Source organism: Engystomops pustulosus, chromosome 7 (genome assembly GCF_040894005.1).
Source record: "Engystomops pustulosus chromosome 7, aEngPut4.maternal, whole genome shotgun sequence".
Taxonomy (NCBI): domain Eukaryota; kingdom Metazoa; phylum Chordata; class Amphibia; order Anura; family Leptodactylidae; genus Engystomops; species Engystomops pustulosus.
The window spans coordinates 108,809,046-108,835,575 of NC_092417.1; the positions used below are offsets into that span (position 1 = coordinate 108,809,046).

General features: G+C 40.1%; 1 protein-coding gene across 3 annotated transcripts in view; it reads left to right on the forward strand.

The window, feature by feature from the left end:
• WWOX (WW domain containing oxidoreductase) overlaps positions 1–26,530 on the forward strand; it is a 799,245-nt gene that overhangs the window by 427,507 nt on the left and 345,208 nt on the right. Inside the window, exon 10 of one of the 3 annotated variants that reach the window (XM_072117513.1) lies at positions 21,585–21,603. The exons of the other annotated variants lie outside the window; for them this stretch is intronic. Coding sequence (XP_071973614.1) covers positions 21,585–21,587 — 3 coding nt within the window. The 3' untranslated portion in view covers positions 21,588–21,603. Of the gene's footprint in view, positions 1–21,584; positions 21,604–26,530 lie in introns of those variants that run through there. 3 annotated transcript variants of the gene reach the window in all.

Genomic DNA, 26,530 nt, shown 5'->3' on the forward strand with positions numbered 1-26,530 from the left:
TAGGAGTTTTGCCCTTTTAATACATCAGAGTTTAGGTCTTTAGTGAATTTGCAACTTTTTGAACAAAAGTTGCAAACAGCTCTAAGCTATTTCATAGGCCTGGCAAGAGCAGGTGTGAATTTGTGCCAACTTTGCCAGGACCAGCTCCTGGCCTTTGTAGGCCCCTGGGCGACAGAGCCTTAGTAGGCCTCCCCCCTGCCCCCCTATGTAGCCACACTGTTCCCCCTACATTGCCACACTATTCCCCTTACATAACCACAATGCGCCCCCCCCCCCACTACATAGCCGCACTTTCCACCCACCCATAAGCCACACTGCACCCTCCCCCTATGGCCACAATGCCCCCCCACCACCACCACCACTCTGGCAAAGGAAAAAAAAAACTCCCCCGTTCCCCTGAAGTAGCGCCTGCAGCCGCCTTCTTTGTTCTGGATATGTCAGCTGTTCGCGTGAGCTCTAAAGCTGGCACACGTGATGTGATGACACCATTATGTGCGTCGGCTTCAGAGCTATCACATACAGTACACAGCGCCGCTTTGGGGGAACAAGAAAAGTGAGTTTTGGATTCTGCCTCTATGCTGCACTCTCAACAAGCGCAGCATAGAGGCAGAAAACCACACGTGCGGTAAGTATGAGAGTGTAGAGAAAAACTACAGGGTCCATAAGGACCTGTGGGTGCTTTAGTGTCTCAAATCAAACCTGACAGATTATCTTTAACATCTAGGTTATCATCCAAAGCAAACAACATATTCTTCCTCTTTAGTACTAGAGGTCCTCATTATATTCATTGTGTCACGCGAAAGGTGTGACATGATGTTGGGTCCCATTGCAGTTATTCTCTATAATCACTTGGGCATATGAGTTTAACTGTGGCACCACAACTGGGGATATGCAACATTACCTTGCTTCCATTCAAAGCCAATAAGTCATCCATCTACTGCATGGATATGCTGGATCCTTCAGAACAAAAAATGTTTTGGTGTTGCTGTTTTTTTTTTTTTTTTTTTTTTGTAGCCAGCCAGCATTTTAGATAGTGGATCAGGCTGGGGTCCTTGCTTTATCTATTGTGTTTTTTTATATTAGTTTATGTTTTACATTGTTCCTGGCACTCCAATATTAACTCTGGTCTTTCTGCGGCTCCTTGTATAAAGTGACAATTAGAAATCAAAGTTTGAAGTATTTCCTATACAATACTATACAATAAATAAATACATGAAAACCTGAATAAAGAGAAAATAAATAATTACAGTTGATTTTCCTGGACTTTTCAGCTCCTCCCTGGGACTCTTTGCTGTAGCTTCATTTTGTTTAAAAAATACAGCATAGGGTAAGGACTGAGAATCCGTCTGATACTTTCTGTATCAATTCCTAACTGTTTCCTAGATCTCTCTATAGGCGGCTTTTATGTTTACTTCCTACAGATAAACATTGGTCAATGGTCAGGTGATGTCACACAACCAAAATAAAATGGCTTGTTAGCATCACACAGCTTTAATTACGCTGTGTGTTATAACGAGCCCTGTACCTGTTTGACATCATAGGAGCATGGAGCCATGTTTATCCACAGGAAGTAAGCTTCCTGTTGCATGACTGCTAGAAGACAGCAAGCAGAGATCTTGGAAGAATTGATACAGAAAGTATATTTGAAAATTTTATAACTTTTCATTACGCAAAAAATATCAGTTATTTTCTGGAATGTCCTGAAAGTGGACAACCCCTTTAAGGGAATTACAAAGCATGGCCAAATGTCTGCTAGACTCCCCTTAAGTGATCGTCTTTGTATCATCAGGTTCATTAAGAAAAGGAAAATGAGATGAATTCTACATTCTGATTTTATAAATGAGAGATGTCTCTTTAAATAGTGTTACATTTGTGAGTTTCTTGGATATAATCTCTTTGGTATTCTTCCAACTCTTCTGGTTTCAATGCAGACTTGGAAGGCACAATGCCCTCTGCCCTAAATCAACACTATTAATCCCACAGCTGACATTGTAAGCAAGAAAATAAGAGCTGGAGCTATTGCCCTCCCCTCATCATCAGAATGCATTTTATTTTGGTTGTTCCTTAAGTATCTGTGACGCAAACGACCTTTATATAGCAGGAGGTAGCTCCAATGTCTGTAGGAATGTCCGATTGTGATCTCGTGCAGATTGCTGCTTCAGCAAGGTTCTGTTCCTGGTCTCTGGCAAGGTCCTGCTTCAGTTTTCAAGGTGTCCTCACTAGGTGCCTGTGACGGCTTTTTTTTTTTTTTTAATGGATTCGCTTGATATACCATCCAAATGGAGTACTTTGTGCGTTAATTCAGTTTGTGATAAAGATCCCTTTTACCCTCCTTTTCATAATTCTTTCTACAGATATGAAGTACACTGGAAGGTTAGACGTGGCATTTAATTTTTTTTTCCCAACTACAAAACCTATCCATACAGGAGAATAAAAAAAATTCTATTTCATTACTATTCATGTGTAAGAATATTGAAAGTAGTATACTAAAGAGATAAGTATTTCTTCTTCTATCACGAGAAAACTAATCTATCTTGGAACAAGAAGCGCAATTCTTATTTAAAAGATAAAAGGTCATCAGCTGCACCTATTATAATAAAGCTGTAGGTTTCTTATAACAGGGAGGTTAACCTTTCCAGTCCCAGATGGTCCTGCAGCGCATAAAAAATGTTTGTTATTGCGTTTTTTTCTCTCGGAATGGGTTTATATAAAACATTGCCGTTTCAGTGCCTTTCATGGGTTAATCACTGCATGCTGGATCTAATATAATATTAATTTTCCTTCATCACTACAATGTCACATGACCCAAAGGTTTTTATTAAGTGCATAGATTAATGATGCCAAATATGTGGCCTGGGGTAGTATGTAAATGTTAAATGTTTGTTTCCCCAAGGGAATGGCATAATTCATATGGGTCAGCTGTCTTTATAAGGGTAATGGTAACAGGGTTACTCATGTATGATATGTGCCCTACACCATGTAGAAGGGGTGTTTTCTGCTATGGTATCTCCCCCATCTTGAAAAGTACTGATAAATGTGTGTGAATTGATGGGGTTGAGGCTTCATATTTTGGAGAAGAAGTTATATCTCCCTCTTGCACTCCAGTCTGGTGCCATACCTTCCCTACCACTGGAGCGCGCAGTAGACATGTCACCACTGCACTTCTGTACTCAGCACAGCGCTGAACCGGAAAGTGGAAGGGAGGTAAATATAGATTATTTTTAGAGCCACCCCATGCCACAATTAAAAAAAAAAACCCTCTGATGTTTTGTTAAATGTTTTTAGTCAGAGCAAATTTTGTGATATGCTTACATTTGACCATGCTGAGCACAGGACATGCAAGTTAGAATCTTTTGCATCCATAGTAGTTGAGTTGCTTGTTCATCTTACCAAGATTTGATTCCAAGTTAGCTTTATCAGCTCCACCTGCATGAAGATCAGTAAAAACAGAAGGGGAAGACCCTGGTGAACTGGGGCAGTAATGGTCTTCAGCGAACTACACTATTATGTCATTATGAAACAAACGGGAACGGTATTTGCTTTCTTCCAACATCTTTGTGGTTTCATCTTAGGATTGTCTCAAAACGAAAACCTTAAAATGAAAGTGACTTAAAGAAAACAGTTTTGACCACAAGTAAGTGGAATGAGGAAGTTTCTGCCTCCCTCCATCTGCCCTCAACACTCTGATGTTTCTCTGTTATTTAAAGGAGACATTCTGACTAATGATGTTTTGGAAACGGTTATGAAGAGGATGCGTAGGCTGTACACAAAACCTTCCCCCCACTGAGTAACCTATGAATGTTTGGTGAAGAGTTATCTTCTCATATTTTGACACTTGGTACTGGAAGGGAAACACAATTTACAAGAAAATGGGGGATGTATTGAGAAATTAGAAGATTTCTTGAGTTGATGAGGGGGAGGAATGTGGTTATTGGTTTACGTAAGTGTTGATCATGTCAAAGACAATAGAGCTCTTTATGAAATTGACTCACGTGACCACATTGCTGTGCAAAGTGCTTATGAAAGCAGCAAAAATATATCAGCACAAGTTCTGTGTAGCTTGCTAAACCATAGAATAGATGATGTATTTATGCCTGCTGTAAAAGCATGGACAGTTAATACTTAGGTTCCAGTACCCAACACCAGGGTCTCCCATAGCTCTCTTATTGCAGAGTGTTGCTGCCTTAATAAAATAGATAAGCCAGCCCTTTTCTCTGTTTATGACTTGATTTATTATTGGGGGGGCTGTTTTACCTGCGATCAGCCAGTACTGTAAGAGGGGAAGACAGGGCAACAGAAGTATTTACCCTTCATGGGTAACTATTTAAATTCCTTGTAATGGTTGTGCTATAAAAACGTGCTAATTAGATACTTCTTCAAAATAGGAAATAATATCTTATCAGTTCCATTACCTTTGTATATGGTTTGTTTAATGATATTGCCAGTGCTACTCAAAATATATCAACATTGAGAGTTGGTGTATTTACTGGTAAACCCAACACTACAAACCCAACAAATTTAAGCTTCTCTGCCAATTGCTTATATTGTCCTTATCTTGGCACCACTTCAGTTAGAAGTTTGCATATTTTTAAATAGTTGAAGATGCAGAATGATTAGGATTATCCTGATTGAGGCCACATGCACATTACCGTTATGTGGGCCATGACCTGGCCGCAAAATTGGCGACTAGGTCACAGCACTCCTACAGATCTTTGGCATTGTGTAGTGTTGAGCACTCTGTGTCTCATCGCACCTCGACCTGGCCGGCCGCATGGCTTTCTATGGAGAGGAGAGGGCTGAGCAGCCCTCTCCTGCAACCAGCTGTGTGATGGCCAGGGTTATTCATGTGCATAAGACCTAAGGAACTATTTATGTCCTAAAATAAGACATGCTTATCCCAATGGACCAAGTAGTGCCCTGACGTAATTGGAATATTCATGTACTGGCTGTCTACAATCTCGGCTAGAAAGCTATTAAATTATTTTATATTTGTGGTAACTGCCAAAAAAGGCAGAATTTCCATTTGTGTATATTTGGTCTTTCATTAAATGGAATAAAAAGCTATTGATGTACTGCAAAAGAGTAACAATTAAAACTACATCGCATCCCACATAAAAAGCTTTAACAAAATAGTACAGTAGAATTTTTAACAACTTAAACAATAATGACAGCTTATGGACCTATAATTTTAACTTTTTTTAGGATGGGTTGGGACTCAAGAAGAGATTTTCCATCACAAGCCAAAGAGCCATAGGTCCCTTCAATTTGTATTAAGATGAAATGTCTCATTATGCCTCAGTGGTCATCATACCTCTCACAGGTTTCCCTTATGAGACCACATCTTGTTCGTGTCGGTGTATTTCCTAGTTTTACTTGTTTCTGTATAAACAGTCTAATCTAATGGCTTTCTCAACCATCTAGCTTTGGCAGAATTTCAGAAAATCACTCATTTCTATCACTAGATTTCATGCCAAGAAGTGGAAAAAACTGAGTTTTTATTGTAGAAAGATCTTTCTTAAAGTTGTCTTTCATAAATGTTATATGGCTATCATTTGGAGTTCTCGTGGAAAGTGACATGAAATTATTTATTGGGCTAGAGCACAAAACTGAGTGGTTGTAGATTATTCTATGTATAATGCATTGGGGATTTACTTAATTCAACATGTAAGATATATTACATATCATTCTGATGGCGTGAGTTAGCTGTCTTTCTAAACGGAAATAGTTGTCCAGTGTCATGTTGGTAACTTCAGGCATTAGGAGAGTCAATTATTGATGGTTAATGACCATGGGTGCCCATTTAGTTTCTGCAATCACTGTTGGGTATATGTCGTTTATGTCCTTTTTTTACAGATCAAAAGTTCTTTGTGATAAAAGAACATGTAACGATAACCTGTTCTATCAATATAATCAGGTTTAACATGCCAAGCCAGTAAAATAGCAAGTGGTCGAAGCCTGCATCTCCACACTAGATACATGGCTATGAAGAAGTTTGAGGAACAGATTGAGAACATTTACATATGTTGGTTGTTTTGTAAATTTTTTGTAAAAATAAAACCCACTAAAAGCTTGTGTAAACTAGTCCAGATACATCATCCAGCATGATTTATCTGGTGTAGAAGACTGTGGAGTCTAACTCTACGCTGGTCTATTCACCGACACCTTCATTGTATGTAGAAAGGTTATTCTTGCAGATAATAAGAAGATATTGGGGCTCATTTACTAAGGGCACCGTGGGCCGCACTTTCGTCAGACATCCCGACGATTTCCATTTTGCGCCGCCGGGACAGGGATTTAAAAGGGGTTTTTGGCGCATGTGATCAGATTTTGTGCAATCGCGCCAGCTTTCATGCGATTGAAATTGGGGGGCGGGGCATCTGACGATCCGACGGATTCGGATAAACCGCAGGATTTAACTTCAAAACTGTGTCGCAAGCCAAGCACTTACATGCACCAGGAGGAAGATGGTGAACTCCGGCGGACCTAAACAGGGAACCGTCAGGAAATCAGGTGCACGATCTACCGTATATACTCGTGTATAAGGCGAGTTTTTCAGCACAAAAAATGTGCTGAAAAACCTTGCCCCGGCTTATACACAAGTCAGTTAAAAAAAAAAAAAATTAATACTCACCCTCCGGTGCCCGGGTCCACCGCCGGCGGCTCCCGATACCCGGTGGCGGCTCACAAAGTTCAGGACATTAAATAAATAAACTTAGTTCTCACCTTCCGTCGATACTCACCCCCGATCCTCGGCGGTGGCTCTCGATCCCCAGCGGCGGCTGTCTTCTTTTGCCGGGGGAGTCGCGTCCATGTGATCTCCCCGCCGGTGCTCACTATGATGCGGCGGTGTGATGTCATCAGCGGCAACACTGCCGCATCATCATCCGTGAGTATCGCCGGAAGTTGAGAACTAAGTTTATTTTTTTTTATGTGCTCAACATACAGGGGGCAGGCTGCCTGTATACATGAGGGGGCAGACTATATACATGAGGGGGCAGACTATATACATGAAGGGGCAGGCTGTATATATGAGGGGTCAGGCTGTATACATGAAGGGGCAGGCTGTATACATGAGGAGGCAGGCTGTATACATGAAGGGGCAGGCTGGCTGTATACATTAGGGGGCAGGCTGGCTGTACACATTAGGGGGCAGGCTGGCTGTATACATTAGGGGGCAGGCTGGCTGTATACATTAGGGGGCAGGCTGGCTGTATACATAAGAGGGGCAGGCTGGCTGTATACATAAGAGGGGCAGGCTGGCTGGCTGTATACTTAGAGGGGCAGGCTGGCTGTATACATTAGGGGGGCTGGCTGTATACATTAGGGGGGCTGGCTGTATAACACTTGGGGCTGGCTGTATATTACACCCTCGGCTTATACTCGAGTCAATAGGTTTTCCAAGTTTTTGGTGGTAAAATTAGGGGTCTCGGCTTATACTCTGGTCGGCTTATACTCGCGTATATACGGTAAGTGAATCGTGGCACAGTGCATTCCGGCTGGATAATGCACTTTTGGGAACTCCGAGGGATCGGGTAAGTTAATGTGTCCCATTCTTGATTTTTATCTTCAGTTTTTTTTATCTTCAATTCTGTCTGTGTATGAATTCCATATAAATCCATCATTGTGGTAGATAGGTAGACATTTGGACCTCTATGCTGATATTTTCTGGCTGTGTACTTATTTTTAGATTAGTACATTTTAATTTATTATTGAGTAGATCAACATTACACATCAGTCAAGGTTATCTTTAGACCGAATTGTATAAAATTAAGCTGTCCAATTTCTATATCCAATACCAGTGTCTTAAGAAGTCTCCATTTTCATAATTCATAATACTGGTAGTCTGCAGATATCATTAAGCTGTTATTCCTTTCACTTCTCCTCCTGTGCATAATAGCACCTGACTTTTTCAGAATGCCAATGTTAATTGTTACTGACTATAATAGAATATGAATACCAGAGATATTTGACACTAGTGTAATGGTTCTGACTTTTCCGTGTAACATTGAGTAGGAGGCTGGAAGGGATGGAGGGTCAAAGGAGAGATAAAAGCTTTTCTGATTCCATCGTAAAACATTAAAGCTTCTTGATTTTAGATATGCTGCTCGTGAAACCTACTCCTGACTTATGAATGAACATTAATACACTGCTCAATGAGTGACATTTTCACTGACTGCCTTAATTTAGGCTAATTGCTTAGGACCAAGCACCATTTTGGGTTAGTGGAAGCACTACCCTCCTGTAAACCTTCTGATAATGTGTCTATTAAGCACCATATACTGAAAATAATGTACATAATGGCTACCTTTACGTGTTTTTATAATCCAATTAGGTAGAAAACTCTATGCTGGCATGATGGAAATGGCCTGTTAAAATAGAATAACTTAGGGCCATTTTATTTGGTAGCAGGAAAAAAAAATGAAATAACACTGCAAATAAAATATATATATATTGTGGCTTTTGAAACAAAACCATTTATCTTAATGTATTAGTTAATAGTTCATGCACAATATATATTTAATGTGTATTTGTTTTAATTACTATATACCATATAAATGTTACTTTTATCATATCTTTTTTTTTTCCAGCCCATTCATTTTCTTCTTTGTTTTATGTTACGGGAAAATAATGAAACAAAAAAAAAATTGGAGCAAAATAATAGTGTGAAAATATATTTCAATATAAAAGAAATCTTTTTTAATTAGAGGCTTGGAAAGATATACCCTTTAATTGCTATGGTTGTAATTTGTAGGTCATCAATATCTTTGCTTCTTTCATTAATAAACTGGCAAGTCAAGTAGGAAAGCTGCAGAAGTATAATTTTTTCCCCTAAGCTCTACTTAATCAACAGTAGACTTCATCAAACAGAAAAAAAAGAAAAAAAATGTAAATCAGCTGCATTAATTCTGCTGGCAATAAATAGGGAGAAGAAAACATGCGAGAAAAAAAAAATCTAATTTCACAAAGCCTGCTTTGGATTGAACGGTGGGAATAGGTAGTTAAAGTGCCTTTTAAATTGTGACTGACTAGGGGATGGTAGAGGTTTGTGTATGGATTAGCACAGTGATAGGCCCTGAGTAGCCAGCGACAGTGACTAATTACCTGACAGAGCTGTGCACTGTTCGGCTTGGTCATCGAAATTAATTTTCTGTTTTCAAGACAAGCGGAGAGCAGATGCAGGATTTCAGCTCAATACTTAAATGAACTAGGAGCCCAAGTTATTACTTTCATTACACGAGGGCAGCGTCAGATATTTGGGTATGTTTCAAAAGTTATGTGTATTGGATATTTTTATAAGGAGACCAAAAAAATGGGAAACTTGCTTATTATTAATAAATTAGCAAATTTTAAATTCTTATTTTTCTATCCTTAAAAGGGCACAAAATTTGATCTGCTGATCTTCATGATCTTCTGAAGCAGGTTTATTCCTCTGCTACTTGATGTGTCCAGGTGTAGTCATAGTAATATATGAATGGGATAGTTTTACACTGTATGCTTTATTATTGTAAGAACAATGGAGAAAAATGTATCGACTCCCAATTAAGTATTTTTGGTGTAAAAAAGGATATTTTCAAAAGTGTATTTTTGCATAAATGTTAACAAATTTTGCTGCTCTTTGTTCATCTAGTCACCTTTCTGAAAAAGTGGATATAATTTTTTTGAGTGGTTCAACCTCCCTTGGATTCAGATAGGTCTATTGGAAGCTGTATAAAATTATAGTGCTATTCTAGACTTTACTTTTATGTATTTGCTGTTCTGGCGCATGGTCTCTGGAAGATTAAAGTAAGTCTACCACCTCCCCCAATCTTGGAACTGATGACACAAAATTATTAAGCTTCTTCTCCTGAAGATCGTTTAACCTTTTGCATGAATATCTGTTTTGTGGATTTTCCTAAAGGTATTCTTATACTTAGTGCAGCCATGGTGTGCCTTTCTCTCCCTGACCTGTCAACCATAAATATCCCCTCCTTTCTCCAGTATTGTGCCACATGTTACCTCAAAATATGACACCAACACTTTATATACAGCGATAAATCAGCGATAGGACTCCATCCCTCCTCCACGACTTCTAAAGCATTGTAGTATAAATAAGTCTTAATCCAGAATTTTTTTTCCTAAAGACAGCATCTTGCGGTTCTCCGGTTTCCTCCCACACTCCAAAAAACATACTGGTAGGTCCACTGGGGACAGGGACTGATTTGGGAAGCTTTGTGTAGTGCTGCGTAATCTGCGCTATATAAATAAAGGAATTATTATTATTATTATTATGGCATTCTTAACAATCTGCTCAGCTCCTCCTGCTCTCCTCCTGGGTGTGTACGAATAGGACTGTATGTTTTTTTTTTTTTTCTGTTTAGCTCGAGGTGTTCTATGACTTGCTTCCTGCACAGGGGTGCAACTTGAGGGGTTGCAGAGGTTGCGGTCGCACCAGGGCCCAAGAGGTTTAGGGGGCCCTCATGGTGTCTTTCCCATATGAGAAGACTATTACTATAAACCCTACATTTTAGTCGGGGGCCTGGCACAGACTTTGCACTGGGGCCCATCAGCTTCTAGTTACACCACTGTTCCTGCACATAGGACACTGAACATTGTGCTAAGCTCCTCCTGCTCTATGACATGCTGCCTGCGGATTACACTGCATTTTCTCTGTCAGGTTCCGTTTGATAAAGATACTGGTATGGCTTTCCAATCGCACTGTTGTAAAGAGTGTCAGGCTTTTAACACCTTAACGCTCTGTGCCGTAATAGTACAGCAGAGCTGTTCACACTGTATGAAGAGGGCTTACAGCGTGTACCCTCATCATACAGAGGTGAGGTTTGCTGAATATTGCTATATCCAATTGGCACCAGCGGCATTTAAATGATTCGAGGCAGTATGGTTTCTGTAGATTTGTTACAATGTGTATTAATTGTATAGATGGATTAAAAACATTATAAAACCCTTTATAAATTTGGTATCACTGTGATCGCAACGAACCAAAGAATAAAACAGATGTATAATTTGGAGCACACAGTGAAAGTCCTAAAAACTGAGCCCACAGAGAAAGTGGCGCAAATGCGTTTTTGCGTTTTTTTCGGCAATTTTACCACACATGGAATATTTTTCCAGTTTCTCAGTTCACAGCATGAAATAATAAATAATGTCACTGAGAAGTAAAATTTGTTACGCAGAAAACGAGTCCTCGCACAGCTCTGTACACAGAAAAATGAAAAGGTTATAGATTTTTGAAGGCAAGGAGCAAAAAATTTACGAAAAAAGGCTGCAACACAGATGGGTTAAAGAAGTCTGCTGCAGGTGTCATGCAGGTAAAGCTTACACATTTCATCCTCCATCACCATTAGTTTTGTAGCTGAAGTTTCTTACAAACACTTCAAGGTGCTTTTTTTGGCTTAAGGTGCATCCTTTGTAAATGAGTTCAGTATACATGAGAGCAAAACATCTTCTGCTAATTTAAATCTAGATGATGTTCAGAATGCAGCCAAGGAAAGCCCTGGGGTATATTCAGGATATTAAATGTACACAAAAGTAAGTATGTGACATGGAAGAAAGTAATTTCCATGTCTGGTGGAACAAAGCGTATGGAAAACACAATTCAGACTGCTGCAGGTTTACATTCCTCTAGCAGTATACAGTGGCTAGCGTGTCCCGTAATAATAGTACAATTATAATGCCAAGTTATGTCAGCTAGTTTTCTTATTATATGTGTATGGAAATTAACTGTTGGGTGCATAATCATTTGCATGCCTATTATGCTGGGCCTCGATGCCACTAGACTCTAAATACCTAGTGTGGATTCACATCTCTTTTATGCTGCCGAATAAATCACATTTTCCAAATATGCCATAACTCCAGACTGCATTACTTATTTGTATTTATGGAAAAAAGCATTTGGTGGTTTTTCCCTTTTTTAATATTCTGTTTTGCATTAGTGGTGGCTCCTAACTAGGGATACATTTCTCTTTTATTTGTTGGATTTAGTATGGCTTCCACATATACCTCGTATGTGTAAAGGTATGTATAAAGGAAGGATTTATCTCTAATGGTTTAAAAATAAAAAAATATATATAACTAAACTAAAAAAAATCTGCAAGTTTAAATAAAATTTGCTTAGTGCTTCTATAAAGTTGTAACAATGATCCACTCGTGGATCCACTGTGCCACCAGTCAGGTTTTGCTTGGTGCTTATCTCAAGGGTGTGTGAGAATCGGTACACTGCAGAGACAGGATCACAAGGCCACTATCTCTCAGAATAGTCCCAGTACTTCTGACAGAGACAAGTGGGTCAAGGGACAAGGGTGTGAAGAACTAGGGGGTCTGGCAGAGACTAGTCACAACTAAGGCAAGGTACCATCCCAAGTTCAGGTAGGACACTGTCAGGGAACAGTTTATAACTAAGAGTCAAGGAATGATCATTCAACTTCCTGTCCGGAAAGGTGCCCTATTTTAACAGGTTCAGACATGCATAATAGACTGTATGTGGTCCTTGCTCTTTAAATCAGTGAATTGTGATTAGAGATGAGCGAGTATACTCGTCCGAGCTTGATGCTCGTTCGAGTATTAAGGTACTCGAAACGGCTCGTTGCTCAGATGAGTATTTCCCCTGCTCGAGATCGAGCATTTAATTAAAAAAACACAGTGAAGAACAATGAAGAATAGAATAAAAACAGTGAACACAGTGAACACAGGATCATTTAAGTGAAAAAGACAGTGAAGAACACAGTGAAGAATAGATTACAGATGTTCGGCACATCTGCTTACTTGTCGGAAGCAGGGCAGCCATCAGGAAATTCGGGGCCCCATACAGCAAAAGTGTCTGGGCCCCAACACACCCCAAAACCGAACAAGCCTCCTGCCCCCCGCAGTGACCTTTCACAAACAGGGTTTGAGGCCTGTTGCTACGACAAGGCACACTCTTCTGGTAGATTGCCAATAGGAGTCATACTTTTGGTCAAGTATATTTATTATAGTGCAAATATGGCATCAAAAACTAAAGCATGGTGAACAGTAAACATATAAAAGTGTTTAACAGACAACATATAACAAATATAACATTATAAAGTGCAATTGCTAGGGCCGCCACTATCTTTTAATGTTTTAATAAAGAATTGTGTTAATTACCAGTGGGGGTGCTCCAGTGCACCTAAGGGCTCTTTACGTCACCCTGCCACCAGTCCTGAGGTAATCTGAAGTCCTGGTACCTGTGCCTGCTCAGCAACCTCTGTGAATCACTGCATAAGGGTCAGGACTTCATATTTCCTCAGAACCAATGGGAAGGAAAAGAAGGAGCGTTCATTGCATGCCCCAAGGAAACCTAAAGTCCCTGCACCTGCACACTGATTCACAGAGGCTGCTGAGCAGGCACAGGTATCGGGATTTCGGATCACCGCAGTCCGCAGGACTGGCCGCTGGGTGACATAAGGAGCCCTTAGGTGCACTGGAGCACTCCCACTGCTCCTAAGCTGGTAATTAACATAATTCTTTATAAAAGCATTAAAGGATAACCATAGAGGCCATTTTGATGGAACTTACAGTGCTGAAGTCAGGGTCATCAGGTGCATAGCATGATACCTTCAGGTACTATGCTGTGCACCTGGTGCTCGATTCCCTTTAAACAAGGGATATATATAAAGACAAAATACTCATGTACCACACTATAAAAATAACTTTATTAGATGCATGCATCTATAAGTGTGTAGTCACAAGAATGCCAATAAATAAGCATCAGCATTCAATGGATAAAGTAAATGCAACAATGTTTATAAATATATGTAAACTTCACCATAGGTGTAAACAAAAAATTAAACCAACTCAAATCACTTTGAGCCTCTATTGCAACAAACAGTTGGTCCCAGCAGCTCCAAAAAAGTGTACAGTTGGTGCAACATGGTCCTTGTGCTGACTGCATCACAAGGACTGCACTTCTCACATCATAACCCATATATGATGCAGGGAGCTCTGAGCACTTGGAGCTGCAGTGAACTGTAATGACATCGTTTGTCTTTACAGTGCACTGCCACTCCAAGCACTGTGGAATTCCTTGCATTATAACTGGCTTAGGGTGCAGTCCTTGTGACGCGGTCAGCAAGGACCATGTTCTACAAACTATACTCTGGCCTGAAGCCACATCAGCTAGATCTTGGCAAAGTAACCGCAAATTCAGATTCACGGAGCAATCAGTCTTCTTACTTTCAGATTTGCAAAATCTTTTATCAAATTCCGCTACCTGTTCAGAAAATGCTGAAAACTTTACTAACAATTAACATCCCTACAGACAGCTCCCTGACACTGTGTGACTGACTACAGGATCTGGGAGTCATTAGTGGCATCTAGTACCTTATAGATGACAATCTCTTCCATCAGGAGGACTTTATTCCGGGTTCTCCAATCCATGACGTATCACAGGTGAATTCACAGCTGGATATCTTCAGCTCCGTGCAGCATCTCCACCCGGCGTCCCTAAAAATACCACAGTCACTTACAGTATAAAGTCTCCTGGATAACAACACTGCGCTCCTAAATAACCCTCACAACACAAGTGACCGCACGCTACCCCACATAGAACACATCCCCTCATTATTGATATGCTGCCCCCCCCCACAATGATTTATTTGATATGCTGCCCCCCACAAGGAATGAAATGATATGCTGCCCCCCCACAATGAATAAAATGATATGCCGCCCCCTCCCCCACAAGGAATGAAATGATATGCCGCCCCCCACAATAAATTAAATGATATGCCGCCCCCCACAATGAATTAATTGATATGCCGTCCCCCCCCCACAATGGATTAAATGATATGCTGCCCCCCCACAATGGAATAAATGATATGCTGCCCCCCCACAATGGAATAAATATGCTGCCCCCCACAATGAATTAAATGATATGCCGCCCCCCCCCACAATGGATTAAATAATATGCTGCCCCCCCCCCACAATGGATTAAATAATATGCTGCCCCCCACAATGGATTAAATGATGTGCTGCCCCCCCACAATGGAATAAATGATATGCCGCCCCCCCCCCACAATGGATTAAATAATATGCTGCCCCCCCCCCCACAATGGATTAAATAATATGCTGCCCCCCCCACAATGGATTAAATGATATGCTGCCCCCCACAATGAATTAAATGATATGCTGCCCCCCACAATGAATTAAATGATATGCTGCCCCCCCCACAATGAATTAAATGATATGCTGCCCCCCCCCACAATGAATTAAATGATATGCTGCCCCCCCCCCCACAATGGATTAAATGATATGCTGGAATAAATATGCTGCCCCCCACAATGAATTAAATGATATGCCGCCCCCCCCCCCCACAATGGATTAAATAATATGCTGCCCCCCCCCCACAATGGATTAAATAATGTGCTGCCCCCCCACAATGGAATAAATGATATGCCGCCCCCCCCACAATGGATTAAATAATATGCTGCCCCCCCCCACAATGGATTAAATATGATGCTGTCCCCCCCACAATGGATTAAATGATATGCTGCCCCCCACAATGAATTAAATGATATGCTGCCCCCCCCCACAATGAATTAAATGATATGCTGCCCCCCACAATGAATTAAATGATATGCTGCCCCCCCCCCACAATGGATTAAATGATATGCTGCCCCCCCACAATGAATTAAATGATATGCTGCCCCCCACAATGGATTAAATGATATGCTGCCCCCCCCACAATGGATTAAATGATATGCTGCCCCCCCCACAATGGATTAAATGATATGCTGCCCCCCCCCCCACAATGAATTAAATGATATGCTGCCCCCCCACAATGGAATAAATGATATGCTGCCCCCCCCACAATGGAATAAATGATATGCTGCCCCCCCACAATGGAATAAATGATATGCTGCCCCCCCCCACAATAGAATAAATGATATGCTGCCCCCCCCCCCAATGGAATAAAATGATGTGCTGCCCCCCCACAATGGAATAAATGATGTGCTGCCCCCCCACAAGGAATTAAATGATATGCTGCCCCTCCACACTGAATTATTTAATATGCTGCCTCCTCCCCCACCATGAATTATATAATGTTCTGCCCCCATATTTTAATAAGCCCCCACCATGTTTTTACTGCTATTTGATTTAAAAAAAAAAAAAACTCGTACTCACCTCAGGCTCCCACATCTTCTTTCTTCAGCCCGCGGCCAGGCAGGAAAGGGTGCGCGGCCGCGTGATGACGTCATCGCGCGGCCGCGCATCCTAATTCATGGAGCGATGTGGCCGGAAGACAACCCCGGCGCACATCGCTCCAGTAATAGTGCTCGAGCGGCCGTTTCCGGCCGCATCGAGCACTATACAGTGACGGGCAGGAGCTTCCGGTCCGGACGGACAGAGGTCCCTGCCCGTCTACCGTGGAGAGTGTCGGGGCCTGCCGGGGCCCCAGCAGGAGCATGAATATCGGCGCTATTGGAGCGCCAGGCCGGGGGCCCCCAACCAATAAATCCGGATCCGGGGGCCCGGCGCTAGCGCTCCAATAGCGCCAATGATGATCCGGCTCTGCTCATGGCAGATGCGGCCCTGCGGGCCCCCCCCTAGTGTCTTAGAGTCCGGGCCCCATAGGGCAGTACCAGTTGTACTGCCCTATCGGCGGCCCTGGTCGGAAGATACGCGCGGAACGGCAGCAGGGAGACATCAAGCAGCAGGGAGACATCAAGCAGCACGGGGAGACATCGGGCAGCACGGGGGAGACATCGGGCAGCGCGGGGAGACATCGGGCAGCGCAGGGAGACATCGGCCAGCACGGGGGAGACATCGGCCAGCACGGGGGAGACATCGGGCAGCACGGGGGAGACATCGGGCAGCACGGGGGAGACATCGGGCAGCACGGGGAGACTTCAGTGGAAGAAGAGGAGCGATCCCGGGACAGCGTATCACCCCGACAAGTAAGCAGATGTGCCGAACATCTGTAATCTATTCTTCACTGTGTTTTTCACTGCGTTTTTCACTTAAATGATCCTGTGTTCATTGTTTTTATTCTATTCTTCACTGTTCTTCACATCTGTTAACTTGTCGGGAGATAATATACGCGCGGAACAGTGAAGAATAGATTGTAGATGTTTGCATACATCTGCTAACTTATCAGAAGACATTCTTTTTCAATTAAATAACACATTTTATTCCTGAACCATGGTCCCTTTGAAAAATGCTCGGGTCTCCCATTGACTTCAATGGGGCTCGTTATTCGAGACGAGCACTCGAGCATCTGGAAAAGTTCGTCTCGAATAACGAGCACCCGAGCATTTTAGTGCTCGCTCATCTCTAGTTGTGATGCATACACTTGGAGGCAGAGGACCATAAATACCGAAAAATGAAGCAAAATGCCTAAGAAGACATTAAGTATGGATTATGTCTGTTCCCACTAGGAGAAGTTCTGTAATAATTATTTTGTGATATTGATAAGAGTTGGCCTAATCTGACCCTACAATATTTTTCTTTGTACCATAAACAAAGTAAAGCTGTATGTACATGAACATGCTCTTTTCTTATGCCACAGATTTGTGGTCTGTGTTACATAACTGTGTGACGTGTGCTTCCAAGCTGATGTTGGCTTTTCCGTTTCACACATGGAACCGTGGAAACCACGGCTGTGTGCAAGAGCCCATAGGAGAGAATGAGTCCATGCGCTTTCTGTTACTTTAATAGAGAGCACTCAGACTGTCTATGTGTGTGCCTGGAGCCAAAAACTGGTAGGAAAAAAATTGAAAAAAGGATAAATGACTGAAGGAGTCTGCTCATTGATCCATCTGTAACACAAGTTTATTTCCTTGCTGCATTTTCAATTTATTGTCCAGTTGGTAAATCTTGAAAGAAACCTTGTACAAGTCAAGAGTTGTTGGTTTAACAAGCCAACCTTTTGCCTGGTCTTGATTAATCCAAAACTTTGTTCTTTCTCTTAAGCAGAAAATGTAATTGTGTAGAAAGGCTATAAAATGCTCAATAGGGTAGAATGGCTGTAATTTATATTCACTGCAATACGTGCAACACTGTTTTAGAGGAAGCGCAGGCTGTCATTAGTAATTAAGAGACAGGGAAGATAAATAAAGGCGCACATCTAATTGTATACACTAATGGCTAATCACAGAATACTTGATCCAAACTCAATGGATCCCAGGCTGCATGACTGTTTTATTGTAACCTGTAGTACTGTAGTAGTAATAATAACATTTGTGTAGGGTCCTCTAGTAATGTAATGACCATCTTTATTCAAACATTCCTTCGGCAGGCTTTCTACAAGTTTTGACTCTTTCCTACTGTTTTACCAAGAGACAAGAACACTTCAGGGGTTCACCTGGGCTACAAAATTCTTGGTTTATTCATTGGTGATCACTGATCCATGATTGGTGATCCGGGCCATGTCCCCTGTATTGTTTACCAAGCAGGGCAATTTAAGCAACTGTGTCTGATATTACAACTCAGATAACACAGAACCTGTAAATTAAATTGGAAAGAGTTGCAGTACCATGTACAGCCACTACTACAATGCTGGGCCTTTTAATTTTAATTGAAGGAGCACAATAGGAGTCTAATTGATCTTATAACTCGAGAACAGGGGTCGTCTGACCTGTCTTGTAGCTGATTAGAGAGTTGGCGGGGCATGAGCTTTATTCATATCCATGTTGGATCCAAAAAATATGAACATAATGGCATACTCTAGAATTAGGACTTGAGAAATGAAGGGAGTTGAAGAAATCTTTTTTTAATTGTGTGTTCAGTACCAAGGATTTCAGTTACATTTGTTCTATTGGTGTTACTATACACTTACACTTAAGTTAACACATCTATGTTGTGGTTGACCTAAGGTGTCAGGAAACAAAAGCCCTGACTTAAAGGTATTTTGAGGATAAAAAAGAACAAAAACACATATCCACCTCTTTTATGGCTACTCTCCGTCCTCTTTAGCAGTGCGCTATCACATAAATCGTGCATGTGATGTACGATGAATCAATATGTAGTCTGAAACATCATGTGCACAAGTTATGTCATGTTATCACTCCATGTCCGATTTTTCTGGTGCATAATAGGACATCAACACAAGAACCAGGGAGGCCCTGCAGGTAGGTAAGGGCATGTTGTTGTTTTGTTTTGTTTTTTTCTTAAATTTTTCACATGTTTCTTCCCACTTGGGGTATGGGGTTTTTTTCTTAAAATTTTCTTTATTCTGTAACATTCTCTGCCATTGTCTAAATATTTTGGCTCTTGGGGTACCACTTTAAGACTATTAACCAATATGAGTTGCTAATAATTTGAGCAAAAGTTGTAAAGTTGACCCTCAATGTGTGCACGGAGTTGCATTGAGAATGAATAATTAAACCACTTTATGGATTCAGCAAACCTCCCGTCATATATTTTCTGTTTACTAAAGACGGTTTTAGAATGTTATGTTTATACAAGAGAAAAATTTACCAAAGCAAATGGAGCCATCTATAAAACATGTCTAATTACAGATATGTAAATATATCAGGACCAGCGGAGTGCTGTTTACATTTTCTCTATAATACTACTTCCCGAAGACAGAGGACACTAATCTCACCGAATAAATATTCAAATAATCTCTCATACTTTTTCCGTTTTGTTACCATTAACAATTGATGGAATTAATGCTGCAAGATCTTAACTACATAACGGCGCGGCTAAATACTAATAATTGGTTTAGAATTATACAGCCATTTAGATCAACAGAAATCTGAGCAGCTTGCATAATCATAAATTATTTACGTCTTGTCTGTCTCTTTTGCCTTGATACAGAATATTCCCTTATGCAAACTGCATGAAGGAGGAAATTGGCACCTCAGTAATGAAAGAACTATATCTATACAACACATTATTTTAATTACAAATTAATTAAATTAGTTAAATTACTCCTTCCACTGTCATGGGTGTGGCATGGGCATATAAAGTCCGCTCACATGCTGATCAGTTTAATGGCTCAGAAACCCTGCTCACACACAGGGCCATGGGAACCAAAGCCATATTTGAGCCTATTGACATTCTTGAGGCCATTTGATATCAATTGAAACATGGTCAAAAACAGTGTTCAACTACTGGGAGCTTAATACAAACAGAACGATGCCCATATTGTGCTGCTTGCCCATTTATCTCCAAAGTTATGGCTTTTTCTGTTCTTAAAGATTTTGTCATAAATCTTTTGAGGCCAGGTAGCTTGCCCACAGATTACATGATGCCTTGTGTCCTCTCAAAGTAATTTAGTATTAAATCCATTTCATTTCCCACAAGTAAATCCACCGAACATTGCATAGTGCACATACAGGATTCATATGGTGAACAGCCTGGCAGCTTCTATCACATGGAGGAGCAGGGAACAAGTAATAAGTGGATGAAATCATAAGTACATGAAGTCTATAGCCTCTGCTGTGTGAGCACTAAGGGTTAATAACTTATCTGCATAGAGCTAATACTGCAGATGACCAGGTGGGGGAAGGGCTGCAGCATGAGGTGTAGAGACAGACAGAGAAAGTTCTGTAGAATCAGAGACTGGGATAGAGGGACTAATAAGGAACAGTGGAGATCTTGTACCTCACTATTCTGAGCAGGAGACATCTGTATTCACTCTCTTGGACACATCCAGCTCTGCTAAATTCACTGTCATATGGTCTCCTCCTCTGTGAGCAGCAGCTCCCATAAAACCGTCTGAGAAACAAACTATAAACAAAGTATGGATTCATAGGGTTTATCAGCACTTGGAGAGGAAGCAGCCATTGGCAAAGTTGTTTTACACCCCAAGAGCTATTGATTTGTGTAAAAAAAAAAAAACTTTTACAGTTACTCTTTGAGGTACTAAAAATCGTATTGCAGCTTATAGAATCAGTACATGTGGAATGGAAGTTCTCGCTCTAGAAAAAAATCTAAAGTTCATGGTAGGCTGTTACAAAAGTTACTGATGAGTGACACAGTGGTTCTCTCCTCTTTTAATGTGAATTGGGCTGCTAAACTCCAGTGGAAAATCTGTTCCAAGCCCCAAAATCATGATGTATTTCTTATAGTACCAGTGTCCCCATATGGCCCCCAAGGCCCCTTGAGTCCACTTGACCTGGGCAACTCTTCTAATAGGAGTTTTGTAGATGGCCAAATACTTTGCTTTAGAGTATAAGAGATACTGTTTAGTAAAAGCTAATGTATGTATACACCTTGATATCACAACTCAGAAAGTTCAAAAACAAGATTTATCTTCCTTGAGTATAGGGAGATTCTGGACTTTACTCGAGATCTTTTTTATTCTTCTTTTTCTTGAGATCATTTAACTGCAAGACCAAGAACACCCCTAAAACATAGAAACCTAGCAGACAATACTTTTACATCTCATTAAATGACAATTACAAAGCTGTCTATTTATAATGCTTCATGTCCCAGTCCCTAAGCTCGGGCCATTTTTTTTTCTATCAATACATCACATTGATTTCCTGAATGACTTTATCTACCTAATACAGAGTAGGATTGAACAGTTATTTGTCTGTTTTTTCTCCATCCCTTATCAAACATTTATGATTTAGTGATTGCCGCAGCCACTTCATGAAAGGTCTCTTTCATATTTATCTCTACAGTAACTGTGCGATCATTGTGACGCTGACTGTAATAAATCTAAGCCTAGAAAAAATCCATCACCATCCAGAAAGCAACAGTGTGTGAGTTGATGTTTGAAATGGAGACGACATGGAATCAAATTTATGAATTGTGCCTGGTATAGTGTTTATTAATACTATTCTAGCATTCCAAAGCATCAAAGCGTATCCTTCATAGGTTATTCCGATAAAATATGTCATATAAATTTGTCAAATATAGTCTGATATACCAATAAAATGTATTCTTTTTTATGCATAGACATAGGGGGGGATTTATCAATTTCTGGCTCATTATGTGCTTGATGTTCACTCCATGCCTCACGATGCTACAGCCTCTTTATTAAACCTATGCCTGATCGTGTGCCCAGGCAATTTAATGCCAGGTGCCATCAACTGGTACAGGCTATAGTCAGTGTGCCAGCTAGCAAGCCAGCGTGTAGTGGGATGCATGCCACGGAGGTGGTATAAGGAGGAGTAAGGTTGCAATTTCAGTCATTGTGATAGGAATTGTGACATTATCAAGGCATGGATATCAATAAAAGCCTTGACAACCCCCCCCCCCCACGCGTACACACACTAAATATTGCAATACATTGCCAACCACTTGCCCACAATTCTGCACATGTAATATGTTGTTCCTAAGTACACAAGGTTTCCTCATGTCAGTTGCTTCATTTTGTCTAATGTCGTTATAACCCAGAATTCTAGAAAATATCTGAAAGTTAAGGATATTGCACTAATGATCCATGGGTGGAGTGATAATGCTGGCTGCATTTATGAGTATTTAGCTCTAAGGACTGGGTGGGGGTATGTATCACTTTCTTCAAAGTTTCAAAGTCTCTTCTGTTATCATGAATAGTCATTTCAAGAGTAACAAGAATTGACCATGTCATGTATCACCCTGATAGCTCTAGCACCCGCTCGATATAATGAAGTTGGAAAGGTTTTCTTAATGAAAGGACTGACGTTTTGTGTGCAGCACTAGCATTTATCAGGCTGCATAGTGTTCATTACACTACAAAAGCCTGCCACTTTCAGTTGTTAAAATAATTTATTAACCAATACTGATGGGATACAAGATAGCCATGGAGGTGGGCTGCTAGGGCTGAATTTACAGTGGACCATTTAACATGTTGCCAGCTGGCAAGGATATGTGGTGACTTTTGTAATTGAAGGGGAAAAAAGTAATAATCATTTATGGACAACGCTGGGAAACTACTGATCCTTCAATTAACTTCTACTCTTAGCGAACTGTTGCATCCTAGACTCCATAATATGGTACCTTATAGGCTTAGTATGTCTGCCATATAAGAACATTTTACAAGAACTCTTTACCATACACACTTGACTTTTTTATCTTAGACGTCAGGCCTGGTTGAATAAGGGTATATCTAATTGTCACCCAAAGAAAATATTTAAACCACAGTGTAGACATGTTGATTATGTGAATTGCGTTTTTTTAGTAAAATGTCCATTCGTTTTTTCACTTGTGATCCTACATCATTTAATTTGCATCAATACAAAGTTTGTTAGCGGATTTTTTGTGGATTTTCTCACACCTTCTAACTTTTATGCAAAAAAGTCTGCAAAGCCGAGGCAGAAAACAGAACATTATCATTCATATTTTTTTTTTTCTGTATCACAAAGCAATTTCCGAATGGAAACGGAAGCATCATCTAAATTGTATTTAATGCTACTACACTACAGTGTGACGTTTTCACAATCTACATGGAAAACCCACAAATTCAACACTTTTACTGTTTGCCTAAAGAGGCATTTGGTGCAGCACCCCCACAGGAAACAAGAAGTATTACACTGTGATTATACCTCAATAGACTGTCCTTTCAGTGTAAGAACATTATAGGTCCTCCAGAGCAAAAGATGGCCTTCATAACCAATTTTACAAACATGTTAAGGCTGTATCATTCCTCAATTTTATGAGAGATAAGATAATGTAAAGATTTAGAGTTGTTTGATGCTTTTGACTCACATGCATTGATCCAATTCACTCACCAAAACCCTGACATTTAAATACAGCCTTATAGGCAAAATCAAGGCATTATCTAGTAGCATATGGAAGCTTTTGTTTATTTATGCATCCTTCGTATCATTTTGGTGTATTTATCTGGATGAGGAGTGGATAGTATAGACCAGTCTAAAAAAAACCTACAAAATTTAATATGAGTCCTAAGATAGTCTTAGAATGGCCTGTATTAAGTGACAGGTTTTTCTCATGCAGTTGAGTTTCCAACAAGAAATTATTATTCCTTTTTTTAGTTAAAAAAAAGTACACATATCAGAATAACTAGTAAAACAAACTGTTAAATTGACTTTATAAAATTAATAAAATTAGTTTGTAACAACCTTAAATTACTTAAACAATAGATATAGGGATTTGTAGAGATTTCTGTAGCCCAGAGATTTATAGTTATTTTCTTAGTGATGGAGAAACAAATGGCTTTGCACGGCTCACTGTCTTATTCAGTGTATCTTGACTTTCCTTTTTATTGCATACAATTTATTGTTAAGGAAAAAGGGCAGCAACAGGAACCTTGCAGAATTTTCCGAGGTTTAAAGTCTACGTGTCTACTCCTGTCATTTGTACCGATTATGACATGACAGCTTTTGAGTCTACAATGATAACAGCCATCTGACTTGATCTGCGTTCAATGGATTTTCACTAAAATAGAATCATTGCCGTAGTGATGGATAGAAAAGGTAGAGCAATACATCCTGATAAATGTTCCCAGTTTCCCAGTTCTCTCTCTCACACTGCCCTTGTGCAATCTATAAGTCAGCCAAGCAAGGCCCGGTACAGGATTCGTAACGTGTCACGACTTTAAAAATGTAGGTAGCTTTTGAGACCAATCAGTCGGGTGAAAGGAGAATGGCCTCAGAAAGTCATGGATCATGCTTAAAGGAGATGCAGAGTCTCAAGGTCACTGTCAAATAAGTCCCAACGCATGTTCATATCTCATGTCCTTCTTGCCACAAGATCATCAATGGGTGCAAGGTTAAATTATAGAAGCAATACCAATATAATGAAATTGGAGTCATAATAGAGAATAGGTTTGAAGAATAAATGGTTTTCCTCTTACAAGGTTTAAATCATATTAATTTGTTTGGTTTTTTTTTGTAAAAATAAGTAAAGTTTTTTATTATATGTCAGATATGAAGCTTATTGTTCTAAATACAACCTGAAGGGGTTGTTTGTCCTCAATAAAACAAAACAAAACTGTATTACTCTGTCCACTCATCTCTAGTAGTGGTTTACAGCACAAGGCCGCTGAGGCCAGTGATTGGCTAAATCAGGAGATCATTGCCACACCCAAGGCTTCAAAGTCCAATGAAGACCACTCGAGCGCTGGCACTAGAGCATATTTTGGTGTTTTGCTATATACCCTCTTTTCGAACATTTTCTTTTCTAAAATTGTAAAACCTCCTTTATGACCTTAACAAATGACTACAAAAACTACAAAAACTTACTGTAATACATTGAAATACAAAGTGTTCTCAATAAATAAATGTGTTTCTGCATGTCGTAATGATTCAGTAGATTCATAGTACTCATTTTGTTTTCATTTGTTTTTTTTTTTAAACATGCTCACCACTGAATCTGCTTCCCATCAGCCGCTATATTTCCTGCCATATTTGTAAACCTTTGACTATGCTTCTACATTTTTTTAGGAAAACATTCTGCATTCTCCTCCTTTTTTATGAAGTTTGACTTCACAGAAGAGGACACCCCAAGTTGTTTTTTTTTTTCTTTATAATGCTCATTGAAATTGAGAAACTTCATGCAGAGTGTGTAGCTTGTTTGGTTTCTTGAAATATTTTAACTCATTGCTTACTTTGAGTTTTTTTCTGTGCTTTCTGTTCTAGCTTTTGCCATTTTGCAAGTGTCTCCTTTGCCGTTTGCTTATCGCTCTCATTTTTCCCCTACTCATAAAGCTTTCCTAACTGATTTGTAAATCATGTTTATCTCTTTTACGTCTCCTGCATGCAGCCATTCAGGAACTTGAACCTACAATAGCTTTCCCTAAAGCAGAGATAACCAGGCTCGACGGGAGATTTATTACCATTTTATGCAAATCCACTGTTACCGGTCTCCACTTCCTTAATTATACATGTTAGTTCAACACTAGCTTGTCTTTGATGTCCCCATCCTGTTTTCAAATTGTGTACGATTTCTATCGCATCCTCCCGTAGAGGTTTCCTCCATACAAGGGAACATGCCAGGAGCGCACTGTAAAGACTGTTGGGAAATGTTTAATTGGTTAATCCCATCTGAGTTATGCGGACGCATTAGCCAGCTCAGAAAATGAGAAACATGCAGGGGACCAGCCAGAAGATGTTTGCTTAAACCTGTAAGGCTTCCCCTATAATGCAGCCCTCTAGACTTTTGTATGTCTTGGCAGATCCCACTGGAAATTAATTCAAAGGAAATCCCTCAAAGTTTAATGAAATCTGTAAAGTGATGAAAAATTTGATGTAATATTCTGGATAACCATCTAAATAAAACAATAAAGTTCTATTTTTGCATTATTGGCTTGTTGCTGCAGCCTGAAAAGCCTCTGTGTTCCCTGTGATTGGGAGGCACACAGTAAAATGTAATAGCCTTTATCAATGATTAATTCCTAATTAACTTGTAAGAAGGATTACTGATTGATCATAGCAGTCATGCTACAATGAATAGTCCTTTAGACTAAAGCACTTCATGTTTTTGACCTCTGGGTTAAATGGCTATTTCAGATTGTCGTTTTCCCCTTCCAAAATAGTGAATGGGTCTTATTTCATGTGTTATCTTAGGACCAGCTGTTTTTTCTGGAATCTTAAAACCTAGTCCTAATACATGTTTATGGCCCCACTTTTATTCACAAATAAAGTTATTATAAGGTACTTTAAATTTTGTAAATAGTCATATCTAT